Consider the following 26,244-nt stretch of genomic DNA (forward strand, 5'->3'; position numbering starts at 1 on the left):
GAGAAGCACTTTATTACAGGGATTTTTTCTTCTTGGAAAAGATGATTGACAGGATAATTTATTGAAAATTTAGGATGGCAACAAAACAATGCACATAGTAATCACTTTTGGTGTGATTGGAAAAATTATTTTGATGACTTTCGTTTGATAAACGATCAACCTAGAGATGACAGAGAAAAGAACATATTTGCTATTCTTAACAGTAAGTGCTTCACTGTTCTAAATTATAAAAAGATAAATATATGCAAAGAAATGCAATAATCTGCAACTTCAAAGTACTTACTTGGAGGACTAAGCTGGCTGAAAGGAGATCTACTCCTTCTTACAGAAGATGAAGAACTCAGGTAGCTCATCTGGCGGTGATAGTCCCTCAGTTGTTCAGAACGCCTCAGACCAGCTGTTGGTTTCACTGCTTCCAATCTTTTCAGGAATGCCTTAATATTGAAGAAAAATGTCATCAAGAAAGACAAAGAATAAACAAGATGCTGCAAAACAAGCAGTCATAAATTTATTTTTATTTGAACTGCAAAAAACCCAGAAATTTTGAGCAGTGCACAACAGGAACTCCTCCACTGGTCATATGGTCATATATTGAGTTCTTTTCTCAATGTTATTGACACAAATTGTAACTATCCCTTGCACATTATCAGTTCTGCGCTGAGTACATGTTTAATACCTCACAGTTCTCTGTACTTTATGGGGATTTGAAACAATACATCTATTTGGTGACTATCACCAAAGCTCGTGAAGAACTGGGTTCCACTATTCTAATCCTACCTTTGGTTAGTCCTCCCTTCTAAATTTCCAGAAGAATGAGACGTTTGGGGTTTTTTTTTTAATCTTTGCTTTGCAAACAGACCATTTTATATTGCCCTATATGAAGCCCAGAGAGGATTACTGACCCTAATTCTGTGAAACTAACTTCAAAAGGCAAGCACGAACATCTACAAGAGTTCATTTTATCCATAATCTAATTTTAAGAGATTCTCTTTGAAATTATTGATAAAGACATGATTTCCTCTTGTTGAAATTAGCCCTGGAAATCATGTGGCAAGTCGTATACTGAAATAACTACTTACACAGTATTCTTAAGATACAGTTTCCTAATCTGCATAATTATTTCTACTTGAAACAGAATTTACTGGTTTAAGACATTTCAATAATCTAAAAAAAGAACCTGGTAGGAGGACAAATTGGGAAATACCCAGCTACATGCAATTTCCAATTAACAACTTCACATTTTTAATATATTTCACCTTTAGTGGTTGCCTCGCATAGATCTATATATTTCCTCTACTAACTAATTTCAATTCATCTGATGGCTTACAAACATTAGGCAATGACACAACCATTGCTGGTCTGGGTTCTGACATGCATCCTTATCAACAAGAGACAATGCAAACTGTGCTTACAATAAGCCTCCAAAGTACTAAAGGTAACTCTCTTAATAAGATGCATTGTCTAGATGCATACTTGTATGGTGGAAGTCAGAAGGTGTATCACCATTAAACTGTGCGCCCAATCTGTACTGGGTGGTTTTTTTTTTTTTAGTAAGAATAAAAAAATTTACAAGAAGTGACTTAGGAAACATACAGTATTCACAGGATGTCAGTTGCCATTGTCTAACTGTAACAGGAATCTCCAAGCTCTTAGTAGTTTATGCATGAGCACTGGAGAGCTGCACAGAGTGCACAAGAGAGAAAGGACAAGTGACTTTGGCTCAGACACAACATGTCACAAGCGCTTGCATCAAGTGCCAGCCAGTTCATCGTCAAGCAGGAATACCTAAGTAAGCAAAAGTCAACGGAAGGACTTCAGCTAGAAATAGCTCTTCACTAAAGCCAGTTACAGAACATGAAATGGTAGACTTGTCTCTAAATGTTGTATCCAACATTTTTCTCACAACTTCATCCACATCTCCTCATGCAACTATATATATTTAGACTTGCAGAAATCACTTATTTTACCTTCAGTATTAAAAATGGAAGCTCTCAGTACATTGTCCCATCACAAATAGATCAGGTAAATTGTAGAAGTGACTTTCCTATGACAGACAAGCATGTTTCAAGTCTGCACTCAATTGTAACAGCCTCACAGAATTTGCATACTTTAACACTGCAGTAATTTCAAGCTTGATTCTGAACATACTGGCTTTTTATACATACATACATACATATATGCCCACTTCATTCTAGTGTAAATAGAATTGTCTGCTTTTGCTTTTATGCCTGTATTTTGAAAAGTATCAAGTCCCCACTGATGAAAAAAAAAAGCTACAGAAGAAGCAGATACAGATTCTGTGGTGCAGCAGCGTCTGAAGGAAAGCTTTGCTAGAGAATGTGAAAAAAAGCTCCTGTGGTTCCCTTGCCCTCTGCTGTGGATTGTCCCAAGGGCATGTAAACTTCCATGCTATATTCAGAAGTGAATTTTGTTCAGAGAATTTTGTTTGGAGAACAGCCTGCTGCATACAGAAATGAACGCATTGACACAGTAAAATGGCAGTCCTGACCTACTAAATCTGTAACCCAGAACTAATCTGACTCTTATGTTTTTATTACCAACCCTACATACTTGAGGTCCTTAACTGAGGAACTACCTGGTACAATAGTATAAACATCTTGAGAAAATGCTGTTTTTCAGTCATACGTAGAAATCTACTAATTCTTTATGTTCTCTTTTTGAGAAATGGACTGAAGACAGCTGATACTTTCCTTGTTCTTCCAAAGCACCAAATTTCTGGAGCCTTAATCCTGCATCACTGAAGTGAATAGAAATTTCATCACTGATCTCAACAATCAAAGAATCAGATCACAGAACATAACTCAGGTGTTTAGAACCAAATATATGTTCCCAGTCAAATTTTAAGGAATAAAAAAAATTAGTAACAGACACTAATGGCAGGAATGTTATTAGTTGCTCTAAGTTGCATTGTAAGTCCTCAGAGCTCTTGATTCAAGCTCAAAATATATATATAGTATCACATCATTGAAGACCTCTCATCCTGGCAAAATACTTCCCTGGCTTATAATTTACCCATCTTCTTTTACTTTAATACTGAATTTACAGTAAAAGTAGAATATTAAAAAAAGAAAAGTCACAGAAGGTGTTCCTGCATTATTACCTTCTAGGAATGGGATAATCCTTTATAAATCTAGGCATCTGGACATAGATTAGTATCTATAAAGATACTAAAATACATACTGTCAATGACAGAAGGAAATGTCAGAAATGCCAACAACTTGAGAACAAAGAAACCCAACACAATTTAAAAAACTGCTGCCATACAATGGGCCAAAAGAAAATCTGCTAATTCAATTTTGAATACATCAGGAGAACAATGAAGGTAAATCTAAAGTGCTCTGTCAGAAAAAGGAAAAAAAACCCCAAACATAATTAGTACAGACTCTTCTGCAGCTATGTTGAAAAAGGAAGAAAAAAGCTACTGAAAATGTAGCACTCTTAAACTGAGTTCAGAGAGAAGGTTAAAAATTTTACTTTTTCTTGGTTTACTTTGCTTTTTAAAAGCATGAAGGCTTCAGTTTCACCTCCTGTGAATCCTAACCAGCTGACTACTGTGCCTTGACAGCTGTTCAAATTTATTTATATTACACCTCCTCTAATGTCACTGATGCTAGAGTAATGTCACTGTCCCTTTGCAAAGTCTGGGGGGAGGGGGAAACAGATAACTGCATTCAAGGACACCTTTCTGTTCTTATCAATACAAGTATTTGTGATTTTCTTTAAATTGCAGTTGCATTAACTAGCTCTAACCTGACAAACTCTAACCATCAGAAAACTCTTAAAGGTCTTCAATTTACAGAAAAGTCTTCTTAACTGAACAGCTGTCAAGTTTATGTGTGGCTGGCAACACCACAAGGAAAAGTAGGCTAAGAGTACAGAAAAAAATATACCACAAAATTAAGCAGTTTGCAAAGCATTCAAAACTTTCCTTGAACATGCCAAGTAGTCAGTCTTTATTATAATTACCATAGCAATGCTACAGTAATCTCAAGTCTGGGTCAGGAATCTGAAGACCATAAAAATCTGACCACAAAGAGCCCATAGCCTAAATACTATCATCACAGAATCCCACTGTATTCGTACTGTACTGTAGTGTATTTTAGCCATGCACATCTGTGTGCCAATCCCACATCCTGACAGCTTCCCATTGACAAGGCCACAGAAACCTTTTTTTGGCATTGCATTTTGTAGTCTCAGGAACTACCAACATTTTGTCTTTAGGCTTGGCATACACCACCTTTGAACTCAGAAAGTATCGTATAAAACTCCGTGTGCTTGGGTTTCTGAGGAGTCATCAATTCAACATGAGTATTTCTGAGTTCCTAAGACCACAAAGGAAACTACATTCTCTTTCACAACTGCATTCTCTACAGCTTTCTCCTTGTCTTGGGGTGACTTTATGATGTTGTATCCCATATTGCTGTTCTATGCCCAGAAATTAATTTTTTGCCTTTTCTGTGCCTTTAAACTGAGCCTGAGAGGGGGGAGAGGAAAAAAGCCCAGAGAACTTTCAAAGCAGTGTTTCAAGGACACACAGATATACACAGAGACTCCTCTTGCTTCTAACAGCAGTGGCGGGAGCAGGAGGAAGCACCTGGCTTGTTTTTTTCCAGCCAGCTTTCGGCCAGTTTTTCCAGCTCCTTTTCCTCTGGAGAGTTGAACTTTGTTTTCCTGGGACTCCGATTTTTCCCTTCTTCTCTGCTGGACGGTTTCAACATCAGAATACATTGGGAGGACTTTCCACCGAGGCCTTGGCCCTGGAGGTGGGCCCACCACCCTGTCCCAGCTCCAAGGATGGGGAGAGAGATCTGCGGAAGGACTCTGAAATTTTCCCAGGTTTCTCTCAGCAGAGCAAGAGGTTTTATTATTTAGCATTATTATCCTTTTCCTGTGTGTTGTTAAATAAATAGTTTTTATCTCTTTCACTTTCCTTCGAGGAAAATTTATTTTTTCCCAAACCTGGTGGGGGAGGGATGGTTGTAACCTGCCTTCTCTCAGAGGATATATTTCCAAATTTGTCCAAACCAGCACACTCCTCCAGACTGAGATCAGTGAGACTGAACAGACTTGGTATTCTTTCTATAACCACGTAAGTGTGCAGCATCCAAGGCCTGGTGATGCTCTCTAACTCTAGGGCTAGTCCTTGGGGACAGGACAAAGGGAATGCAGAGAAAAAGCAGCATGGAATACTTTTAGGGAGGAAAGGACAATGTGCTCAGGTGCAACCCTGATGAACCAGTGGTGCTCCTTCTACTTCTTTCCATGCTTAGAAGTTATTTCCCTTGTTGCAGCACGACACAGTTGGCAGGACAGGAACAGTGCAGCACAGGATTGAAAGAATATTCTTTGTACATGGTGTCAGCCAGGTAGGGGGATGGCCAAAACAACTTTCCCTCCCTTGGCCTTTACTCCCCACCCAACTATGACAGCACATCTGCACCATTAAATCAAATGGAGACAAATGAATACACATTCATTTATGGCAGTATAATAAATGCATTTCTAAATGAGATTTAGGATTTCCAGCAGGACAAAGCCAGCTCCAACTGCAAGAGAAGGGAAAGTCTCCCTGAAGAATCCTTTTGCTGGGACAGGCCACTGACTGCAGCAAGTGGTGGCCAGAAGCAATAATGAATCTGCAGCACAGAGGACTCAGGAAACCAAGTAAGTGAAAAGAGAAAGCCCTTGCAGAGAAACACAATAAGTGGTATTTTTTTTTTTTTAATTTGTGTGGAAGGGTCACCATACTGGAACTGGGATCAGAGTTGGATCTATTTGGCCTTGGGGTACATTTTGTGGGAATAAGAGGTGAGGGAATGAAGAACATGGAGTCTTATGTGCAGTGAGCCATAACAGCATGAGGTAGGAAGAATGCGCAGGGATGCATGGAAAGACCAAATATTCACGAAAAAGGAACACCCTTATCCCTCCTGAGCTAAGGTTTGAGAACTGCCCCTACCAGAGTGGCTGAGATCTTCCAGTGTGAACTCAAAAAGTCATTGTTCACTAGAAATTTGTCTGAACACAGCAGCTTAGCTCACTGAGGTCATCCAACTCCTAAATCATAGTCAGAATTAGTGAAAATGATGAAAAAAACCACCAGAAAACAACACAGAGATATGAATTACTTCTAAGTTCTGATGAAATGACTGAAGAATGATGTGATGGCTGCAAATCTGTATTTCAAGGACCCCAAACACTTACCTGTATATGCCGGTACAGATTTTTGCATTACACAATAAACCATTAAAAGTTTCAATGGCATACAGCCTATGGAATTCAGTATCTTATTTACACTGCCAAAAATGATTACTGTATCAATAGAGATAGACACACATATGCAGACATGGGAACAAAGTAACACATCAGTCACACTTAAGCTCCTTTCCACTGAAGAAGAGGGATTAAAATTATGTTCCAACACAAGAGTAGAATGTTTTCTTAATCAACAGCATCCTCTATTGGCAAGAGACACACTCTGATCTTGCTAGCTCTGAAAAGCAACCAAAAGTAGGTTCCATTTATGAAAGCACAGTCAAAAGCAGCAAGTACAAAATTCTGGCATTAATTTTAGCAGTCATCTGTTCTGCTAATTGTGCTTTTTCCATAAATTGCTAATCAGTACTTTAAAACTACTGTTCTTCAGAGCAATGCATCTTTTTATTCTGTCATTGCTCTTTCTAACAGAATCTGTGGGAATGACATATATTTCCTGTACCTCCTTGCACCCTTTCACAAAGCTAGGGAGCACCAAACCACTTAGATTCCCCTCTAATTTCCTAAAATTTTACTTACTTTCCTGCATCATCTCTGATGCTAAATGCCTGCAAGAGAAATCAAAGTTTCTGATAACAGTAAGTACAGGCATTACTCCAAGAATGTTCTGGTGTAACAGGTGAACATCTTCCCTAGACAAGTTCTTAACCTCAGGACAAGAAATTATAAAAGCTGTGCCAACACCAGCAAAAAAAAAAAAATCTCTGCATCAAAATTCTTTAACTCCCTGCAGAGACTACAGTTGTAGATTTCTATTCTTGAATTGTTTACAAAACTCTGCGTCCTTCTCCAACAAACATTTCACAAAGGTGTATCAAACACCATATTCTGTATGCAGTACCCTCAGGCCTTGTATAAAAAAGACTTCCAAGAAGTAAAAGAAGAAAGATGATAAGAAAGTTCCACGGAATTCCACCAATTCTGCCTCTTTAAATTTATGAAGGTGAGGAAAGCTGCTGACCAGAAGAGAACAGGTTCATAAAGCACATACTTTTATCAATATAAAGCAAAAATCATCATCAGTGAGCAGGGTAGGGCTGCTCTTTCATTTACAGTCTCAGAGAAAAGTATGTCACACCTGTAATCTCAAAAGGTAGCGCTACAAAAATCAAAGTTGAAACTGTGATGCTCTAGGTATACATACACTTCAAACAGAATAAAAATGCAAACAAAATTGCTAAAAAATGATAGCAAAGTTAAACAAAACGGAAGAGCTGCACTGATGAATCAGTGATCAAAAATATATCATCCTGAGTTTGGAAAAAAGAATAAACCAAATCCTTTCATAGTCTAAACTAGCACGATGTCCTAACATAAACTCTCACACCAAACATGTCCACCCACATTGCTGACGACAACTAAACTGTAAATGAGTAAGTAAATGAACAATACTATCTCTTGGACTACATGCAACCACCATTAATCTCTAACATGTACTAAAGCAGCAATATGTGAAATGACTCTATGGGTTTAGGTCTGCTGCATTTTTGATCCAAAAGTTGCAAAGGCAAGACAGTCTTGAACAAACACTGCAATATATCATAAGAGAACGGGGTTGTGGCTTTGAGTAAACAGAAATCCATTTTAAAACATCCTATACATTCATTTACTGCAATCATCAGTTGTTATGCAGTACAGCATATTACTGTTACATCCTAAGTCACTGTGGCACAGCACCTCCTCCCCCTTGCCTAAGAATATATTCTTATTAACAAGGTTCATGTGGTAGAGCAAGACCTGTTTTCAACATCTGAAATAAACACCACCAACACCCTCCTACCAACCTAAACACACCAAAGCCTAAAAACATTTCTTCCCCAGGCAATGACAAGTATAGCATATCTATACAAAATCTTGTGCTTAATTCTTTCAGACTGTAAAGTATAATGTGAACTGCAGTCTAGTGGAGCCAGGGAGAAAGTTTCCTAATTTGAAAAGTTTTAACAATCCAAATGTCTGAAAGCTGCAAGAATGAAAACCTAACAGACTTTTCCAAACAGGGCAATTAGACTTTCTCCATGTTGAATCTGTACCTCTTTCTATGTGTATAGAAAAGGAAATTGCAACCTTTATACTTACACAGAAGGTAAAAAGTAATAAATTCCTTCCAGTATACATTTTCCAATTATTTGAACTATAATTTTATCTCTTTTTCAAACACACTGATAAATACATAGGAGATATGAAAATGTCATTACATTATGTATTACAATTCAATTACTAAAAGTATCTTATTCAAACCAGTGCTACTTCTATTATTTGAGAACTCTGCCAATATCCCTACAAATGAGTCTGAATTTTTGTTTTCCAATAAAGTAAGCTATTGTAATTGCCATTACACTGTGGCAATCAGAGCACTACAAATATTCAACGAGAGATAGCTATGAGGCAAAACCCAAAACTGACGTTAACTTTGTATCCTCTGTATTTCAAATATAATGGGTTTGATGCTATCATATTGATTGTTTTATTTTATGCAAGCCTGTTTTTGAGAGACTAGTAGTCATGATGCATGAAGCAGAATGAACAGTCAGACTGCTATCCAGTGTTTTGAGTGTGTTAACAGCAAGGGTTGTTCCTTTTAAATTAAACAATACCAAAGTAAAGCAAATGCATAGAAACTAAAACCTATTTCCATATGAAAAAAAAAGCATCATTACTCCCACCACCCTCCCAAAAAACCAAGAAACTCACCCAATATGAACAATTATGCCAACACCATAGTAATGGAAATTCACTGAAGACTTACTGCAGTAAAGGTTCATGTGCTGCCTCATCAATTTTCCAAGTCTTTAGCAACAGCTCATCTGACAAGAGATAGTCCTTCTCAATTTGCTGATCCACATCCAAACTCAAAACTTACCAGGTTTTCTCTTTCAATTCTTTGCTGCTCTTTTTGCCTGTTGAGGGCAGTGTGGTACAACCTAGGCTGGGGTACAGACGTCTTCTTCATCGTGCTACTTCTCCTTGGCCTTGCAGACTGTTTGGACAGTTCTTTTAGCAATCTTTGGTTTTCCCGATCAATCTGTCTTACTTCTTCATTTGTGAAAGAGTAATTTTTCCTTATTACTTTGGATGGATGATTGATGGTTAGTTTTTGTTCTTTTTTATCCAACTGTAAGAAAGCTTTAAAACAGCAAGAAGTGCAATAAGCAGATTGGAAAACACAGCTTCAGGAACCCAGGACTAAACATAAATTAGAACCAAGAATTAAACCATTACTAGTATTTAGATGTTTGCACATAGAAAAAGATTTAAACTTTGCTCGCAAGTTAATCTAAAGTACCAGTCTCAGCTGAGAGGCAGAATAGAAACAATGTTTCACACAGAAAACTGACTCTGGGGAAGCCTGACTCAGAGACACAAAGTGCACTTCCTGAAGTGATTTTGTTGATACTTAACTCCTAAAGCAATCCTACATCATGTTGCTGCAGAAAACGCAAAGGGAATGATGAAGATTTAATTTAATGGATGGAGAGAAATGAGTGAGCACATATAACAGAAATTACTGGGGCATGGAAATTTAAAACAGTAAGCAAACAACAATCAAATCGTGATATAACGTTTCAAGACAAAGAATGCACACTTAAAAATACACAGCAACTTAACATGCACAATTGCAAGATAACTGGAAACTTCACTCTTAGCCAGAGCCAGCTATATTTATTACAGTTCCACTGGAGGTTTGCTGTTGATTCATTTCTAAGCCTCCACTTTCTAAAGCTCTGCAGCAGGTCTTCTGGCAACTACTTTAAAAGTTTTGCTGTCATGGTGTTACCCCATCAAACCATTGCATTATCTATGGTACAGGAATGGCAGTACCAGGTTAGATTAAACCCATTTTTGGAGCTGAGACACAGACAAAAAAACCTTACTCATGCCATTCCCCACACTCCTCTAATAATCACAGTGCCTTCAGAAGACACCCCTCACTCTTATCCCTGAAGTCCCACACAAGCAAAACAAGCATCCAAAGCAGAAAGAAAAAAAAACAAACCCCAGGCATGCAGTAATATTTCCTCAGCAAACACTTCCACATTAGCAATCTGTTTGCAAGAGATGTCTGAGGCAGCCTGGCAGCCTAACAGTGAAAAAAACCTCAAAGAATGAAGAGCATTTTCTTACTTCAAAACAAAATGAAATCTTTATTGCAGTATCTCAACTGAGTTTATTTCAGAATTGATGCAAGTAAATATTGCTACTGTCTTTGAGGAATTTAAGAACAGTATTCAAAATGCAAAATCCAAACACTTCATGAATTTCAACATCCATCTGGAAATGGGTAAACTTGCACTATCAGCATGCTAGCCAATATAGGCAAGAACTACCCCTAGGTAGCTCTGTGAGGTCACCCACATTAGCAAATTCTGCTTTCATTTATCAAGAGAAGATGCAAATCACCTTAAAACCAAGACACAATGCAAAGTAGCACAGATCAAGTGTGCCAAACAACAGATTAATACAATATAAATGTCTTGAAAAACACCTCTACAGTTTAGTAAGTTATTCTCAAGGTAAAACTAGTACAGTCATCAATACCATTGGAGGAGACAAACCTGGAATGAGACTCATCTGGATAAGCCTACAAGGGACAAAAAGAAATGCAAAGAAAATAACTAAAGACACAGAATTCACATGCCAACATCAAGCTGCAGCATACCTCTCAGTAGAAAATATTTCAAAATGTCTTTATGGGAACAAGCAAAAGCAGCACTGCAGAACACAGCTAGAAGAAAGTAAATTGAACAACTATCTGAAGATGATATCATGTTACATAATTGATAGCTGTATTATTACGGACCTATGAAAGATAATTTTACCTTTTGCCTTATATCCATAGCGTCTCATGGGTTAAAGTGGACTGCACATCATATGCAAAAGTGGAAGTCAGATTGTGACAAAGAACAGTCATTGAACTGAAGTCTTGACCTAGCCTTGTGGCATCAATGCTATTGGTGATGAAGTCTATTACAAGAGACATTTAAATTTCTGAATGACTGTCAGTGCAAATTCCCAACAATTCTTTTGCTTCTGTGGAAGGTGTCAACCAGTCAAAATCAATTTAAAGCAATAGCATTCTAGATAAAGACTTTTTCAATCAGAAATACAGGTTTCATGCTTTCACTGGTCAATGACTTTTAATTCACTATAAGATAGCAGGCTATACTTTGGAAGAGACTGTATACACTTTTGACGTAACTATGAACTATAGCCAGTAAAGATATTAAAAATGCTTCAAGGTAATTACTTCCTACCTATTTTCTGACTTGCTCGCTTTTCTGGTGAACTGCTTTTAGGTGTGATGAAAAAATAAAACCAGAGCAATGACGTGGAACAAAGGCCTTTCCCTTTCACCCCAAAGCTGGTCAGTAAATGCTACTAGAAACAAGGATTCACAGAACCCTGAAGCAATTGCTACACACAGGGCTCAACAAGCACTGCGTTCCTTTGTCACTCAGGTCTCCTGGGGGTAGTGGTATGTAACTTCTGCAGCATTAAACACCCCCTATTTTACCAGAAGCTCTCAGGCAATTAGGGTAAATACATATCTATGTACATATCCATGCACTGCTCTACTGGATACTACGACTTATATATGCAAGGGCAAAATTTTACTAACTTTACTCTCATCTTCCAGCTTCTTCAGTCACATCCCCGCTCAACACACAGACTTTTTTCATTCATCTCTTCTTTCTTCTTTTCCTTAGCCTCTTGTAAGTCTTTTTCCTTTGAATATGTATCACTTCTACAGTGCCTCATCCACACCTTTTATCAGCTCACCACAAAGATAGCCTTTCTCCCTTGTGTCAGGCAAAAGGAGACTCCAGCCCACTTTTTTCAGTATGTTGTTCATTCTTAACCTCATCATTATTTATTTATTCTTAATGTAGAAACTGACTTTACTAGTCCCAACAGCTTTCTGGCAACTTTTGAGGTTGAGAGCTTGCTAACAGTCATAATATTGAATTTATCACAACTCAAGAGAAATATATTAATACAATGAAAGAATTAAGAACACCACAAAGGTTCTGTTGTGAAGTTACTCAGTGAAGCCTTAGCGGAGAACTGCCAAAACCCAGTAAGTAATCTATTGACAGATGGCTGAATTACAGAAGACTCATTAATATTGCACCAGAAGTTCAGATCTAATACAACACATGGAGTAGCAAGTGTTTTTACAAGGGGATGGAATGAAAATATCAATCCAAAACTCTCTAGTTCCTCAAATGATCTTTTTATTATTAGCCTTCTATATGACCCAAGAACCACATTTGAAATTTCACAACTAGCTCTTTGCTGCAATACTGCTGCAATACACCAAAGCATTGGATCAGGTAACACAGTAAAAGTACGTGGTTTGCTGTTCTTCAAGCTGCTAAATTACTGGAGTTGTGTTTTACTTAGTTAAGATCTATGTTAAGGAAGAATTCAAGCTGCAAACACCACAACAAAGCAAACCATAACTTAATGGACCCTATCCATAGATAATCTTTTTTAAAACACATAAATGCAACACTGATTTCCATAGGAACTGTGTAACAAGAGAGTCTAAAGTTTTGTAGGAAAAAGAGACAACAGAATGCATACTGCATCATTTTACTGAAAGAGCATCACTGATACTACAGCATGATTGTTCCCAACAAAACAAGCAGAAGAAATCACCACTCCTTAAATGATGCTCAAATAAAACACAGAAGCAATCTAGAAAGCAGTGGGGAAAAACTTCTGCATGTCTTCCTGAAGCAGAGGCGACATTCTTTCCTTGGTTCAGAAAGACACTTCTGACCCCTGACTTTAAATCAGCAGTAACAGTTACCACTGCTTCCAGTTACCTGGCTGAAAATCTGTCCAACCTGCCTCTGCAAAGCACCATTTATACAGCACCATATTCCTATTCTCCACATACTTGCTATGACAGAAAATCCACAGGTAATCCACAGCAGGAATATATGTCCAATATGCACTGAATGGATGCCACCACTCACTGGCAACATGCTTTCATGGCAAAGACAGCACGTGTCTAAGTGAGGTCAGCACATGCCCACAAAACCAGGGAAAATTCACCATCAATAAGCAAAACCAAAGTAAGATTCCAAATGCTATTAAATACTGGTAGTACAGTTCATGTTATATAATTCAGGTGTTTAAATTTCATACCTATTTCAGTGATTTATTCAACAATGCACCCACACTACCCTTTAATCACAAAGCCTAAGCATCTGAGTGGTGTACGTGACTATTTTTGCAGTGGCCATGACAACATGAGATAACATTACAGGTTATGGTTTAAGGTTCTAAAAGTTTGTAAGTCTTAGAACAATGAAATATGATTTATCTATCATGTTCATACTCTATCAGTGGGTAATAAGTAATTTAACTAAACCCCTAGTTACTTCCATTGTCAGTCAGACCATAAATATAATTTGGGGGAGATGATAAATAAGGAGCAGCATTTGCGTAACGACTTGCACAGTGCGCAGTCTAGTTGTCATTTACTGGTAAGTAGGAAAAGAAAATTCCCTGGTATTCACAGGATTTCTATGAAAGCTGGTTTCCATGGAGAGATACCTGACTTTTTTTTTTAAGCCATAAACAAGCTGTTTATTGCTTTTAATTTCTAAGCATTGAAATAACCTTGCAGAATGAGAAAGGCCAAACCTTATATAAAATACAATTTATAATTAGCAAGTCAAATGCACTAGGAGAGGACAATACAGCTGTCCTAATGGCATTAAGGCTAAAATTAAAATCATGCATGTTTCAGTGTATCTTCTGCAATCCCAATATAAGTTGCTTACACTTGACTGATACTTTATTTTATACTGCTACACTACCACATGCATATCACATTTGAAAAATACAAAAGGATTAAATAAACCACAGTTCTTCATCAATATATAGTAGTTTAAGAGTGAAACTATTTCCCTGTGGTATCCCTAAACAAATACTTCCTAGAACATCCATTATTGCAGGCCACAGAGCTCTTTAAAAGTGATTTTGGAGAATTCATGATTTGGTGGGTTTAAGAGAAGGAGAATGTCCTTTTCAGGTAAAAATTTTCCCTATTTAAACATGCTTAAATAGGGCTGCTAGTTATCTCTTGATATCATTAGAAAGACAACAGATATCTTACAGGCACTGGACTTCTTTTCCCCATAATTACACATTTGCTCATAGATGTTGGGAAAGTCTGGATTCTCCATAATCTCACAGATTTTCAGTATGTTTTCAAACTCTAAATATAAGAATAAGATAGTAATTGCTTTTCTACCTCAACATAGGTTTCTAGACCTGTGAAAACCAAGCATGTGAATACATATACACATTGAAAATTAGTTCAAACTCTGAACATACACACTAAATGGAATTCTGCAGGAAAGCTATATATGCTTAATTCAACTGTACAGTTTGGGTATGTATATACTGTAAAGTCTACTTTAACTTTAGATACTGCTTAGCAGCTTTTCTACAAATACACTAGTTCAGCACGAATGAGCACACAGATAACATATCCCTAAAGAGAACAAAGTTTCAGTTATCAAAAACTTGTTCTATTTCCTGAGTGACAAATTATATGAGAAAAAAAAAGTTGAAGTGATTGCTACATGTTCAGTTGAAGCTGCTATTTAATTTTCTACAATAGATTTTATTCAGAAACAGAGCTTTTACTTTCATAATAATGATATTTATATTACAGCACTTTTCACAGAGGGAGCTCTGACTATTTTAAAAATCTAAGGCATAGAAGAGCCTTATCAGCACAGAGGTCAGTGAGAGCTTCAAGGATAGAACTGGTCTTCAGTCTGTGGCCAATTGCCCTACTTACCCCATCACACCACCTCCTCAAGTTAATAATAGCTAACACCATGGATTTACAGACTAATTCTCACAGACACTTCTGTAAAATAAGCAGGTATCAACCCCATTTTACAGAGAAGAAAACAAAATACTAAATTCTTTAGCACTGTATACACCTTGTGCTATCCCATTGTATTGATACCAAACAATTGGATAAAGAGATATAGAGAAATTTTAGCAGAAAACTCAGTTCTGAACTACTAGAAAGCAAGAGATTTGTCTAAAGACAGAGAGCAAGTCTGTAGCATAATGGGTTGAGACGGATGAGTGCTTAGTCACACTCATATACTTAACCCATCTCTTTATCTGCATAATAATCGTGACATAGGATCAAGGAAAAATAGCATCAGAAGATTTTCCAATTTATTTTATTCCCAGTTTTCTAACATGGTGATTTATGAAATTACCTTCAAAAACAATCTTTTACAATCGATTTCTTTGCATTGCCATACTTAATTCTCTTTTTGTGTTCAGATTACTCAAGAGTACAGCAGAGGAAATAACTGACATTTTTTATTATTATGGGTTTAGAATATTGCTTTCAGTTATTAATTTTCTGAACTATCTTTAAGGTTTATAGCAAAGTGCAAACATCATCGAATCACAAAATAATTACATGCAAAGATCTATATAACATCATGAAACAACTGAAAAATTGTATCTCTACCTGAAAATTTATAATCACACCTGCTATCAGCAATACCTATCTAAAAAAACAATCAAAGTGCTATATACAGCAGGGAGACTATGAGATTTCCAACTAGAATTATGCTATTTGCAAGATTTTGGCTTACTAAGAAATGCATAATGGAAAATTTGGCTTTTATCAAGAACAAGCATAGCTTTAGGAGTTGTAAAGGCATGATTAATTTTTGTCCACATACAGTTTTTTAAATGCTTACAAATGAATAGTTTTCAATATGAACACAAACAGGTGAAGGACATATAAAGGAAAAATTTTTTCAGTTACTTTTAAATTTAACTGCAACAGTTTCTAAATGCTTTAAATTAATTCTGCTTTAAGATACACAAACCGCCTTGCTGCCTAATAACCAGACTCTTGTGCTAGTCCAAATTTTTTTCTTTGTTTTTGCAATTCTTTTTTTAATACAAGAGATTCCAGTCTTCCCTAATGTATGCACTGGTAATGTGAACAATCATACAAAATTAATTACTGTGTGCCCCGTAGAAACAACACAGTAACAGATCACATGGAAATTCTGCAAGTATCTGGGGACCTTGGGAAGTTAAACTTGTATAACTGCTGTAAATGCTTAGGTCCAGCTATATTACAAGCATATTTGAAAAAAAACTCAAATAAAATGCTTCATCAGTATAAAGTACTGGGAGAATATTATACTTTAAAACCAAATCATGATCATTTAAATATTTTTTTCATGCATTCTGGGCTTGCAGTACTCTCACTTGAAGCAATGTTTATGCCTACGCAGTTCTGATGAACATTTAATGGAAACTGGGGGGTGTGAGAAAATTATTTGCAATTTTTTTCTCCCTAATGTGTACAAAAAAAATTTGTAAGCCATAACTCAGAATAAGATTAGCTCCTATCTTCCCAGACTAGTTACTTTCCACCATTAATAATTCTGCCCCATTTAAACTTCAAAATGCCCAAACTAATTAAGCTGAGTTGTGCTTGCCGATTTAGAGAGGCACTTGGGAGTAATGTACACATTAATCAGGAACATTAGCTGCTAGACTATATGAATTCTACTTCTCATTACTTTATCTTTATTATTGTTATTTAAAATTGGTTTTCAGTTTTGAGAAAAAAGTTCCTCTCCCCAGTAGAGATTCATCTCTGAGAATACCTGCTCTCAGCTATAATACCCATTTGTTTTAGGGATGAGATGAATCCATTGGTAATCACTGGTTACTAAATAGCTTCTTGCTAACAGGGACCAAATAAAGACATAGGACATCATAATTTCAATTGCCTAGCAACAACTCTTCTGACATCATGTTTTGACAACTGGTTGGAATTGTTTCTAGTATGAAAGAATGGCTGAAGCACAAGGACTGTCAGAGATGAGAACCAGCGCTACCTTTCTTGATGGCTAGTGTTGTTTTTCTTAACCTCAAAGAATTTCCATACAAATAAAATCCTCATTTTTTAGTTATAGGCAAGTTAAACCATGTATACAATACATTTTAAATCCTTATTCACTAGAAACTCAGTCTGGCAAGGTGCAAAGTGAAGAAACACAATACATGCAGTTTTAGTCATACCAGGCTTACTTCAACACAGCAAACCTGGCTTGGAATGTACCAGACTTAAACTGCAAGAGGCTTTCCTCACCTGAGATCATCAGATTTCTTCAGTCAAGCCTTTTTTCTTCCACAGATTTTAGTGCCAAAAACTCTGGGCCATGAAAACAAATGCAAAAGCACCATGTAGACCTTAAAATATGCACGAGATCATCCAGAGCACTCTCACCCCATATAATGAAGGTTTGCAATGAATGCAGGGAAAGAGACTCCAAATTTTCTTAGGCTTCATTATTAGATTTTTTAAGTCCATTACCCAGAAGCAACCACTCAAGTTTTAGTAAAGATTATCTGCTATTTTTCTTTTTAAAATACCATTACTCAACCTATGGTATTTTAGAAGGCAGACACCTAGTTCAGAAAAGGATTTCAAATACTTCTGTTTAATTATCGAAAAGGTACTAGAAGTTTAAGTATATGAATACCATTTACCATGCAACAAAATTTTGGACTGTCTTTGTTTTGATAATCCAGCCCTTCTACAGAAAGGTTGATGCTTTAATTTAGATATTAAACTGTGCCATAGTCCAGTAAACCTTAAAATGCCTGTGCAGCTTTATTATTAAATTTGTTAATATATCAAATCTTTTTAGATTCACTCCATCTGTGTATTCATTCTCCTCTATTTGAACACAGTTGTTCTCAACAACATGCAGATGTTGTATTTTGTAAAAAGAAAATTTAAAAATCACCTTTCAGAAGCTGATTCAGGTCCATGGCATCATGCAAGACTTTTCGACTATATCTGAGATCAAACTCAGAATCTAATGAAAAAAATACAGATATAAGATTGAATTTCCCAGCCCCATAGGTTTTGCACATTTTGTGTTATACTTAAATTCTGAAAATTACCATATAATTCTTGGTTCACATTTTCCTGCCTCTTTACTTTTAACTTCTTATCATTTGATGCTACAAATTCAAAAGACTGGATAGGACTGATGTCTGGAGTTGATAGAGGTGTCACGTCAGTCACTGTGTCTTCAGACTCCTCCAAGTCATCACCAAGCTTTGGTTTTCCTTCCGCTAATTTCATTGCTGACTTGAATTTTTGTTTTGGAGACAGAAGAGCATTTCTACAAGCATTCCTCTTTGGGGACAGATGAGGTGAATCTGATAAACAGCTATCAGAATCTGTATCAGAACAATCTGTATCTGAGCTTGAGGATGAGGAGGAGGATGAGGAAGAGGAGGAAGAAGAAGAGGAGGAGCTGATAGTATATTTTTTGCTAGCCTTTTTTATGTTGTTTGGTTGCTTAGCTGACTTTGGTCTAACCTTCTGTTTTTTGCCATCATCACTACTATCTTCTTCATCTGTATAGTAATCTTCTTCACCTTCTTTAACTATTTTAGGAATTCCAGCAGGAACATTCTCCTGTGTTCCTCTATTTGCCACAGGTGTTGCTCCAGAGGTACTTGCATTCTCTGCAACTGAAGAAACTGTCAAAGATGAAGTATTTTCAACAGAATCTTTGCTGTTTTCTAGGGACTGATCCTTTTGCAAATCTATCTGCTTTTCTTCACTTTCTTCCTCACAACACTCTTCATCTTTTGAATGAGAAACCAAATCAGTGTCTGTAAGAGCTGCCTTTGTACTTTCTTTCTCTATATATTCACCATTTTCTTCAGCTTTCTTTTTCTCTTCCTCAAAGTCACTGTCAAAGAAGGCATGATCCACTTCACCATCTGATATGTCTTCAAAATGGTCCATAATGAAATATGAAGTGCCACCTACAAGCATCAGAAAACATTTCCAAAGATTTGTGTTAAAAACATGTCCAAGTATACTTTTAGTGTAAGAGTTCTGCTCTTCACTCTTTTAGCTCTAGTAATTTATAATTCTGCAATTAATTACATGAAGTTGATAGAAACAACTCCATAGTGAGCTTGGTAAAAAAATGTAGTGCCACCTTATTGCACACAGCTTATATGTTAGACTGGAAAGCTTTACTGTAAGCCAACCCATCACAATTTCAAAACTACTACTTCTAAGCAAATTTGTCAAACACTGTTAGTGGCTAAAAAATCTAAGCTATTACAAACAAGCAATTAAAGTGTCTTATTTTGTCCCTTTAAGCTAGAACCATTTTAAGCTAGGGCCACTTATGAGCTATCATTAGTTGGAATTCTGTATTGAAAACCTTGTTTGTATACAGTGGTCACCATCTTGGCTGACACAGCCATACACACTGCAGACTTTCAGCACTTAAGAAGAGAAGAAATTTCAATTTACATCGAAAGACCCATGACTCTATAGGTTAAATTGTGACAGATATAGGGTCAGTGTCAGTGTTCATGTTTTAGTTTGGATAAGGAGCCTGCTTTTCATGACAGTCCTCTGTAGCTCGCACTCCACAGTACAGTAAGGAAACTTAATTCTTTCAGATGAACCTAGACTTTAAAAAGTCTGATCCAAGCATGAAACCAGTGCATTTAAACCAGCAGTCACCATTCAGTCCATGGAACCAGATCATGGCTAGCCCTAATAAATAATATTGTGGATATCAGGACCTCAGTGCAAACCATTATGTTCTACAAATCTGCTCCTATTGTGTCATACTTCTTACAGAATTCTATGGTGTTCGATCTTATGCATGTGGCAGGAGGATACGAAAGTTTCCACTCATTTGTAGTATATATACAGAGTTAAAATGAAAAATCCAAACACCCCACAACCAAACAAAATTAGCCAGTATCAAAGACTACCTGTCCCATCTAGCCAGAGGCACTTTTCTCCTACTCTTTACAACCGATTTTACACAAATTTAGAAAACTACAATCAATAAATATGTAACATTCTTTAGACCCAAGGAAACCAAACATGAAGACATTGGAAGCAACTATACAAGGCTGGAAAACCTTGTATAGATGGATGGTCTCCCTTAAACCACATACAGTTTGTTGCCATGGCAAACAAAGGTGGAAAAAAGGAATTTCCAGGAAAGGTTCTAGCTAAAAATTACTTCAAAATACAGAATTTTTAAAGGTCACTCAGATATTTTGCCACTTCTCAAATAATACTGGTTTAGAGTAATTGAAAATATGCTTCTTAAATCACAACATAAAACCGGAAAGTCTGGAACTTCCTATGGTTTTAAGAATCACAAAGCCAAAAAACTGAAAAGAGACTTTGTATGGTTAGATGATGTATAAAGCTGAAAACACTATTAAGCAACAGAAACAGAGATCAATTTTCAGGATCACAAAGATAACTCTCTAAAGCACCTAGCTCTTCAAAGAACAACAAAACAAAGGAGTAAAACACTTTTGGGAATGCAGACATCCAGCAAGTTAAAGTCTCCCACAAGAACAGGTGCTAGCCATTGTGAAGCCACCCTGCTTCTTACAGATCTTCAACTTCATGTGCCTCTTCATCCTGGGAGGGTGGCCTGTAACAGCACCCCTCAGGACAACTGCCTCGTTGGCCATGTCCCTGGTTCTCACTCACAGGCACTCAACCTTATCATTGCCATCCCTGAGCTCTACACAGTTGAAACACTCCCTAATGAGCCACCCCACCACCTCTCCCTCCTTGCATATCCCTCCTGAGGAGCTTATAACCATCCATTGCAGGACTCCAGCCGTGACTATCATCCCACCACACTTCCGTGATGGTGGCTACATCATGGTTTTCCTGCAGCACCATGGCTTCTGGCTCCTCCTGGTTTTTACCCATACTACATGCATTGGTGCAGATGCACTTCAGCTGGGCTGTTGATTTCACCCTTCATGTCACTTCTTGTGATACTTGGCTTCAGGCAGCTTGCACAGCCTGCAGTGTGCAACTATCATGTGAATTCCTGAAAGTTTTTCTAGAGCAGCTTCCTAAAAGGATAATACATTTTAATAAATAAAAACATGCACAATAGAAAAATAAAAAACAATCAGAAGAGTAACACATTATTTACATTTAATTTTCTACCTCATGTAGTCTAAACCAGAAGGGAAAAAAACCTATAAACTACAGATCATTAATTATTTATTTAGCAAATACAACTTGAACAAAGCCATTTCTATGAATAAAATTAATATAGGAAGTACAGTGTAAAAATGAAAACCCTTTCTTCTCCATGATGAGAGACTTTTATTATTTAAGGAACTAGCATCTCTCCAGCTCGTAGCTGAAAATATTATGACTGATTGGTAAAAGTAGGCATGTGGTGTATTTTGCTTGTCTCAAGCACAAATCTGAAATACTGTTAGCATTGTTGTATATGTAAGAGCGTAAGGGGCTAGGGCAAAAAGGTTTGCAGGTGGACACAGAGAAACTAGTACAGCTTAATATAGCTGAAAACTTCAGTAGAGCTTAAAATATAAAGTTTTGTTGAGTGCAATCAAGCCCATGTATTTATAGTTTATGTAATGCTATGCCTGCAAAGGAGACTGAACTAACAGTATCTCATCGGCTATAATGTGTAATTACACCATGACTTCTCAGATGACTTTTCTGAACACAGTCTCTGAAGCGATGATGGGATTTAACTCAAGACAAAAGGGCAGTGTAGAGGTGGCAAAAGGTGATAAAAGACAGCAAGAAGCTTGTACATTCCTTTCCACCATTAATGCCAGCCAAAGAGCATCTTCTCACTCTACATGATTCAGGAATAGCTCACCTGTCAGTGGGCTGTTTTCTACGAAGACTGAGGCATAACTGCTTTGCAGACAGCAACCACCAGTACAGAAGAGATCATTTAGCAGTCTGACCCTGCCCAAGGAGCAGCAGTCATTCCATTGCCAAATACATATTCCATTCCTCTAGTACAAGTCCCTAACAACTTTAGCTTTCATCTTAATGGGAAACAGACATGCCACGTCTCTCACTGACACTCAATCATTCACAAACTAAAGATTAATTAATTCTGTCATTTCCATTAAAAACAAACAAGAGGAAATAAACAAAGAGATAGTGTTCTTGGATCCTATTCTACTTCTGCATCTAGAGTGTCTGCAACAGAGCTGGAATTTGCCAAGATGATGCAATACAGAAGAAGCAATTTTGCTGATAATCCATGCCTAAATCAATAAATTGGCTCTGTGTACAGTTTCACACCCATTTATATACAACACAGAGTGTAATTTTACTTCTAGGAGAAATACAGAGTTCTGCTATGTTGCCAGTTTTTAAAATATAGAATCAACAATTGATATTTTGCAATCCCCAAAGAAATTGTCATTACAGTCAAATACTTAGCATTGGCTGCTAATTCTAGTGACCACTGTATTTACTTACCAAAAAAAACACATGCTTTTTGTGGCTTTCTGCCATGATACTCTCTAACACAAACATGATCAACTCCAAAGAGCAGGCTGGCCATTAATTATTTGCCAGATCTTTTTTTACTCTAATATTTCTTCTCCCCATGTAATTCTCTACCTCTCACCCCATTTTTCTTGCAACCGTAACAATCACTCATTACCCCAGCCAAGCACACCCTTTTGTCTTTTTCTCTTCCTCGCTGCAGTTCTTCCTAGTTTAGGAAGAACTAGCTTATACCACTTTTTTAAGCCCCTCAAGCTCGATCCATTTAAGATCAGAAAGCAGTGGCCAAGCAGCCAAGGAGAACATACAGTCTGGCTCTCAGGGCTTTAGAGGCCCACACTTTCTTGTCAGGGGGTCAACACACTGAGCATCTGACTACCTACCGAGACCACATCCACGTTCTCCCCAGCTGGACACTGCAAGAACAAAGACCACTCAGCTCCTGCACAAGTCAACCACTGCCTGCTGCTGCACTACCCAAAGAAAAAGCAGCATTTTGACATCCTCCTCCATGTCAAAAAACAGATCAAGACCCTAATCACACTAAGCATATTGAATGTTTTTCCCCTGCCAGCTGCAAACCTGCCAACTACAGCACCACCTGAAATATTTTTGTAGGCAATGCCTAAGAGCAGGCCATTACACATGACTGCAATATAAAGTATCTTCTACCAAGGCAGGATGGTACATAGAAAGTCATGTAATGAGGATACAGATTTAGATATGGGTTTGTGTTTGAACATATACTGCCTTTTGAAAACATTTTTGAATGTCAGAAACTAACACTTATGAAGTACATTAAGTACCCAGGGAAAGATTGGAGGTGTTTTAAACTTGGTTAAGCCTCGAAGTTATCCACTATATCTTTTACTTTTTAAAATGCACACCATCTGAAACATGTGCATCCAAGACATTCAGATATAAGCAGTGACCAACTTTCTTTTCTTGTAAGCATTCTACTTTCATGATCAAGGAAGAGGCTGATTTTTATAGAGGACAACTGGGTTTTTTCCTTATCTTGTAACATAAAAACTCCTAGCATGAAGACTACCATGCTCCAAGGAAAGCTGGTTTTTTTTCCAATCAGGTAACCCACAGATCCCTAGCATGCAGGACATCACACTCTGCGTTTGTATGCTATGCATGCTCTGAAGGGCCTAAATGCTTTCACGACATCATAAGTTTCTAGTATTTAATAGAAGGAGAAAACAAGCCCTTTACACATGCTAGGGGCTGAATCAGAAATGTCTGATGTTACTGTGTGCATCCTGTGCATCACCACAAAGGCCATAATACAGCACAGCTATAGTACACTCACAATGAGTCAATAGTATGTTTACAGCAACAAAAAAGAACAGACACCATCTTAGGATGTATTAAAAAACATGTAAAGTATCAGAAGCAGTATAATATTGTATTTAGCTCCAACAAGGCACCTTCTGGTTTAGGGTTGAAAGTGTTTTAGGTTGAAAGCGTTTTAAATAAATGATTTATACTACCAACGGTAACATTGGTACATGTTCTTTGCAACAGTTCAAAATCCTCTGATTCTTCATTCTCATTATTTCCCCTCTGGGGATCCTGCTCCCTTACACCTGCTGGCTGCCAAATTGCCTCTTTTTATGGTGAACTTGGGAGAGGTTGAAAATGCTAAAGGAACTGCACCTGGCTCCGTCTCCCACCCTTCCTCATTTTTGGCTGAAGCTTAAAAAAACATCAGCAAACAAGCAAAAAAGATAAATTTGAAAACATCTAGAAGAGAGCAATAAAAATGTCAGGACAAGAAAAGTTCTACTTTTTGAGGTTTGTTAGTTCAGAAGAGGGGAAACATGAGAAAACACAAGTCTTAAAACCTGTGTGACAAACCACACATACTCAGCCCTATTTACCTCTTCTTTAATTAAAGCTTTCATATTTGCTACTAAGACCAACAAAGCATGCAAAGGAAGGAATATAGCTCTTAGGAAACTACCTCCCTTAAAGGAAACCCCCAATGAATGAAACAACCAGTCTCTTTAGTAGATATTCTGATTTTCCAAGTTCAGAGCATAATGCCTGCTACAGCTGTTCTGCATACCACAAGTTCTCGAACCTGGCTACCAATTTCCCCAATCCAAACCATGATTGGTTTTGAACCAATCTACAGAATACAAGGCCTCAACTTCAGCTCAGAATAAACTCCAACACTATAAATCTATTCAAGCTCCATACATTCCTCACTGAGCGCAAGATGGAAGGGCCCATTAAGGCACAGGCAAATTATTCTGCAAAACACCACAAGGTAGACTGTAGGTTACGGGCGGGTTCGGTCGGGACGGAGATGGCCGGACGGATGGAGAGATCTCTATAGGCAGGTCTTGGGACACAGTCGGTTTATTGTAAAGGCGTGGGTATAGGGGCACTGCTCAGAGCTGCTAGACTCAGCTCTGAGCAGGCCCAAGAGAGCAAGCGAGTAAACGGGTGAGAGAGAGAGAGAGGGTGTAAGAGCAAGAGTGGAAGTAAGAGTAGAAGTGGAAGAGAGGAATAGAGAAGAGAGAATGGAAGTGAGAATGAATAGAAGTGTCTGAAATCCTGGTTACAATACAATAAATCATCTTCTGTACTGAATATTCTAATCGTCACTAACCAATCTAATACAAGATACAAATCCTATAGCATTTACATACAGCCTATAAGAGTTCTTATATTACCATAGAGTGTTACACCTTAACTTCTAAAAACTACTCTTTGGACCCCTTCTGCTGAGCTAGTAGGGTCTGCTCTGACCCTTGGACCTGTTTGCAAGCAGAGGGTATTGTTTCATCAAGAGGGGATTACTTCAGTGGCCATACCATTGTTTTCTAGTTGTTCAGTAACTAAGACCTGGTATTTCAAAAGTGGCTTTCATTTCGATGTTGCCTGTAGTTTTCATATTCCCAAAATCTTTTGTCAGGCAATCATATTTCCAAGGTTTTCCTGTTTCATCCTCCCCAACAGTAGACAAGAGCTGGAATTAGCATCCAAGAAAAATCTTTAGGAAAGGATCCTCTGGACATTGTCCAGTCCACTGCTCAAAGCAGGGTCAGCTTCAAAACTGCATCTACTTTTGCTCAAGGCCTTGTCCAACCAAGTTCTCAAAAACTCCAAGGATGAACACTTGTGCTATGTGGACATCTGTTTGAATGCTTAACAACCCTTATTGGGGGTTGGAACTAGATAACTTTAACGTCCCTTCCAACCTAACCATTCTGTGATTCTACAATTAACTGGTTTTTTTTTTTTTCTTTAATTAGAATTTTCCATGTCACATCCTGCAACTGTTATTAGCTTCTATCCTTTCATGGTACATCTGCAAGAAAAATCTGGTATCCGTTTAAGATAACTATGTGGCTGCTGATCACCCCAGCCATAACTACATGGAGGTGAATCCCCCCCTCTGCTCAGATTACAGCCCATGTGGAAGTTATTATTGTTGATTAATGACAACACTCTTGTTGTTGGCTCATGAGACAGTAGCAGACTTGTGCCTGAACTAAGTAATCTGAACAGACCATGGAAGCACA

General features: G+C 37.5%; 1 protein-coding gene across 1 annotated transcript in view; it reads right to left on the minus strand.

Moving 5' to 3' along the window:
- The window catches only part of CFAP97 (cilia and flagella associated protein 97), a 33,444-nt gene that overhangs the window by 2,303 nt on the left and 4,897 nt on the right, over positions 1–26,244 (minus strand). The window contains exons 2-5 of the mRNA XM_042014880.1: positions 18,295–19,173; positions 18,135–18,206; positions 9,161–9,423; positions 284–434 (exon numbers count right to left, since the gene is read on the minus strand). Of these exons, the coding sequence (XP_041870814.1) occupies positions 284–434; positions 9,161–9,423; positions 18,135–18,206; positions 18,295–19,153 (1,345 nt within the window). The 5' untranslated portion in view covers positions 19,154–19,173. The remainder of the gene's footprint in view (positions 1–283; positions 435–9,160; positions 9,424–18,134; positions 18,207–18,294; positions 19,174–26,244) is intronic.

Source organism: Corvus kubaryi, unplaced genomic scaffold (assembly GCF_017639235.1).
Source record: "Corvus kubaryi isolate FWS band 111438036 unplaced genomic scaffold, C.kubaryi_AGA036_p1.0 split3-131, whole genome shotgun sequence".
In the NCBI taxonomy this organism is placed as follows: Eukaryota; Metazoa; Chordata; class Aves; order Passeriformes; family Corvidae; genus Corvus; species Corvus kubaryi.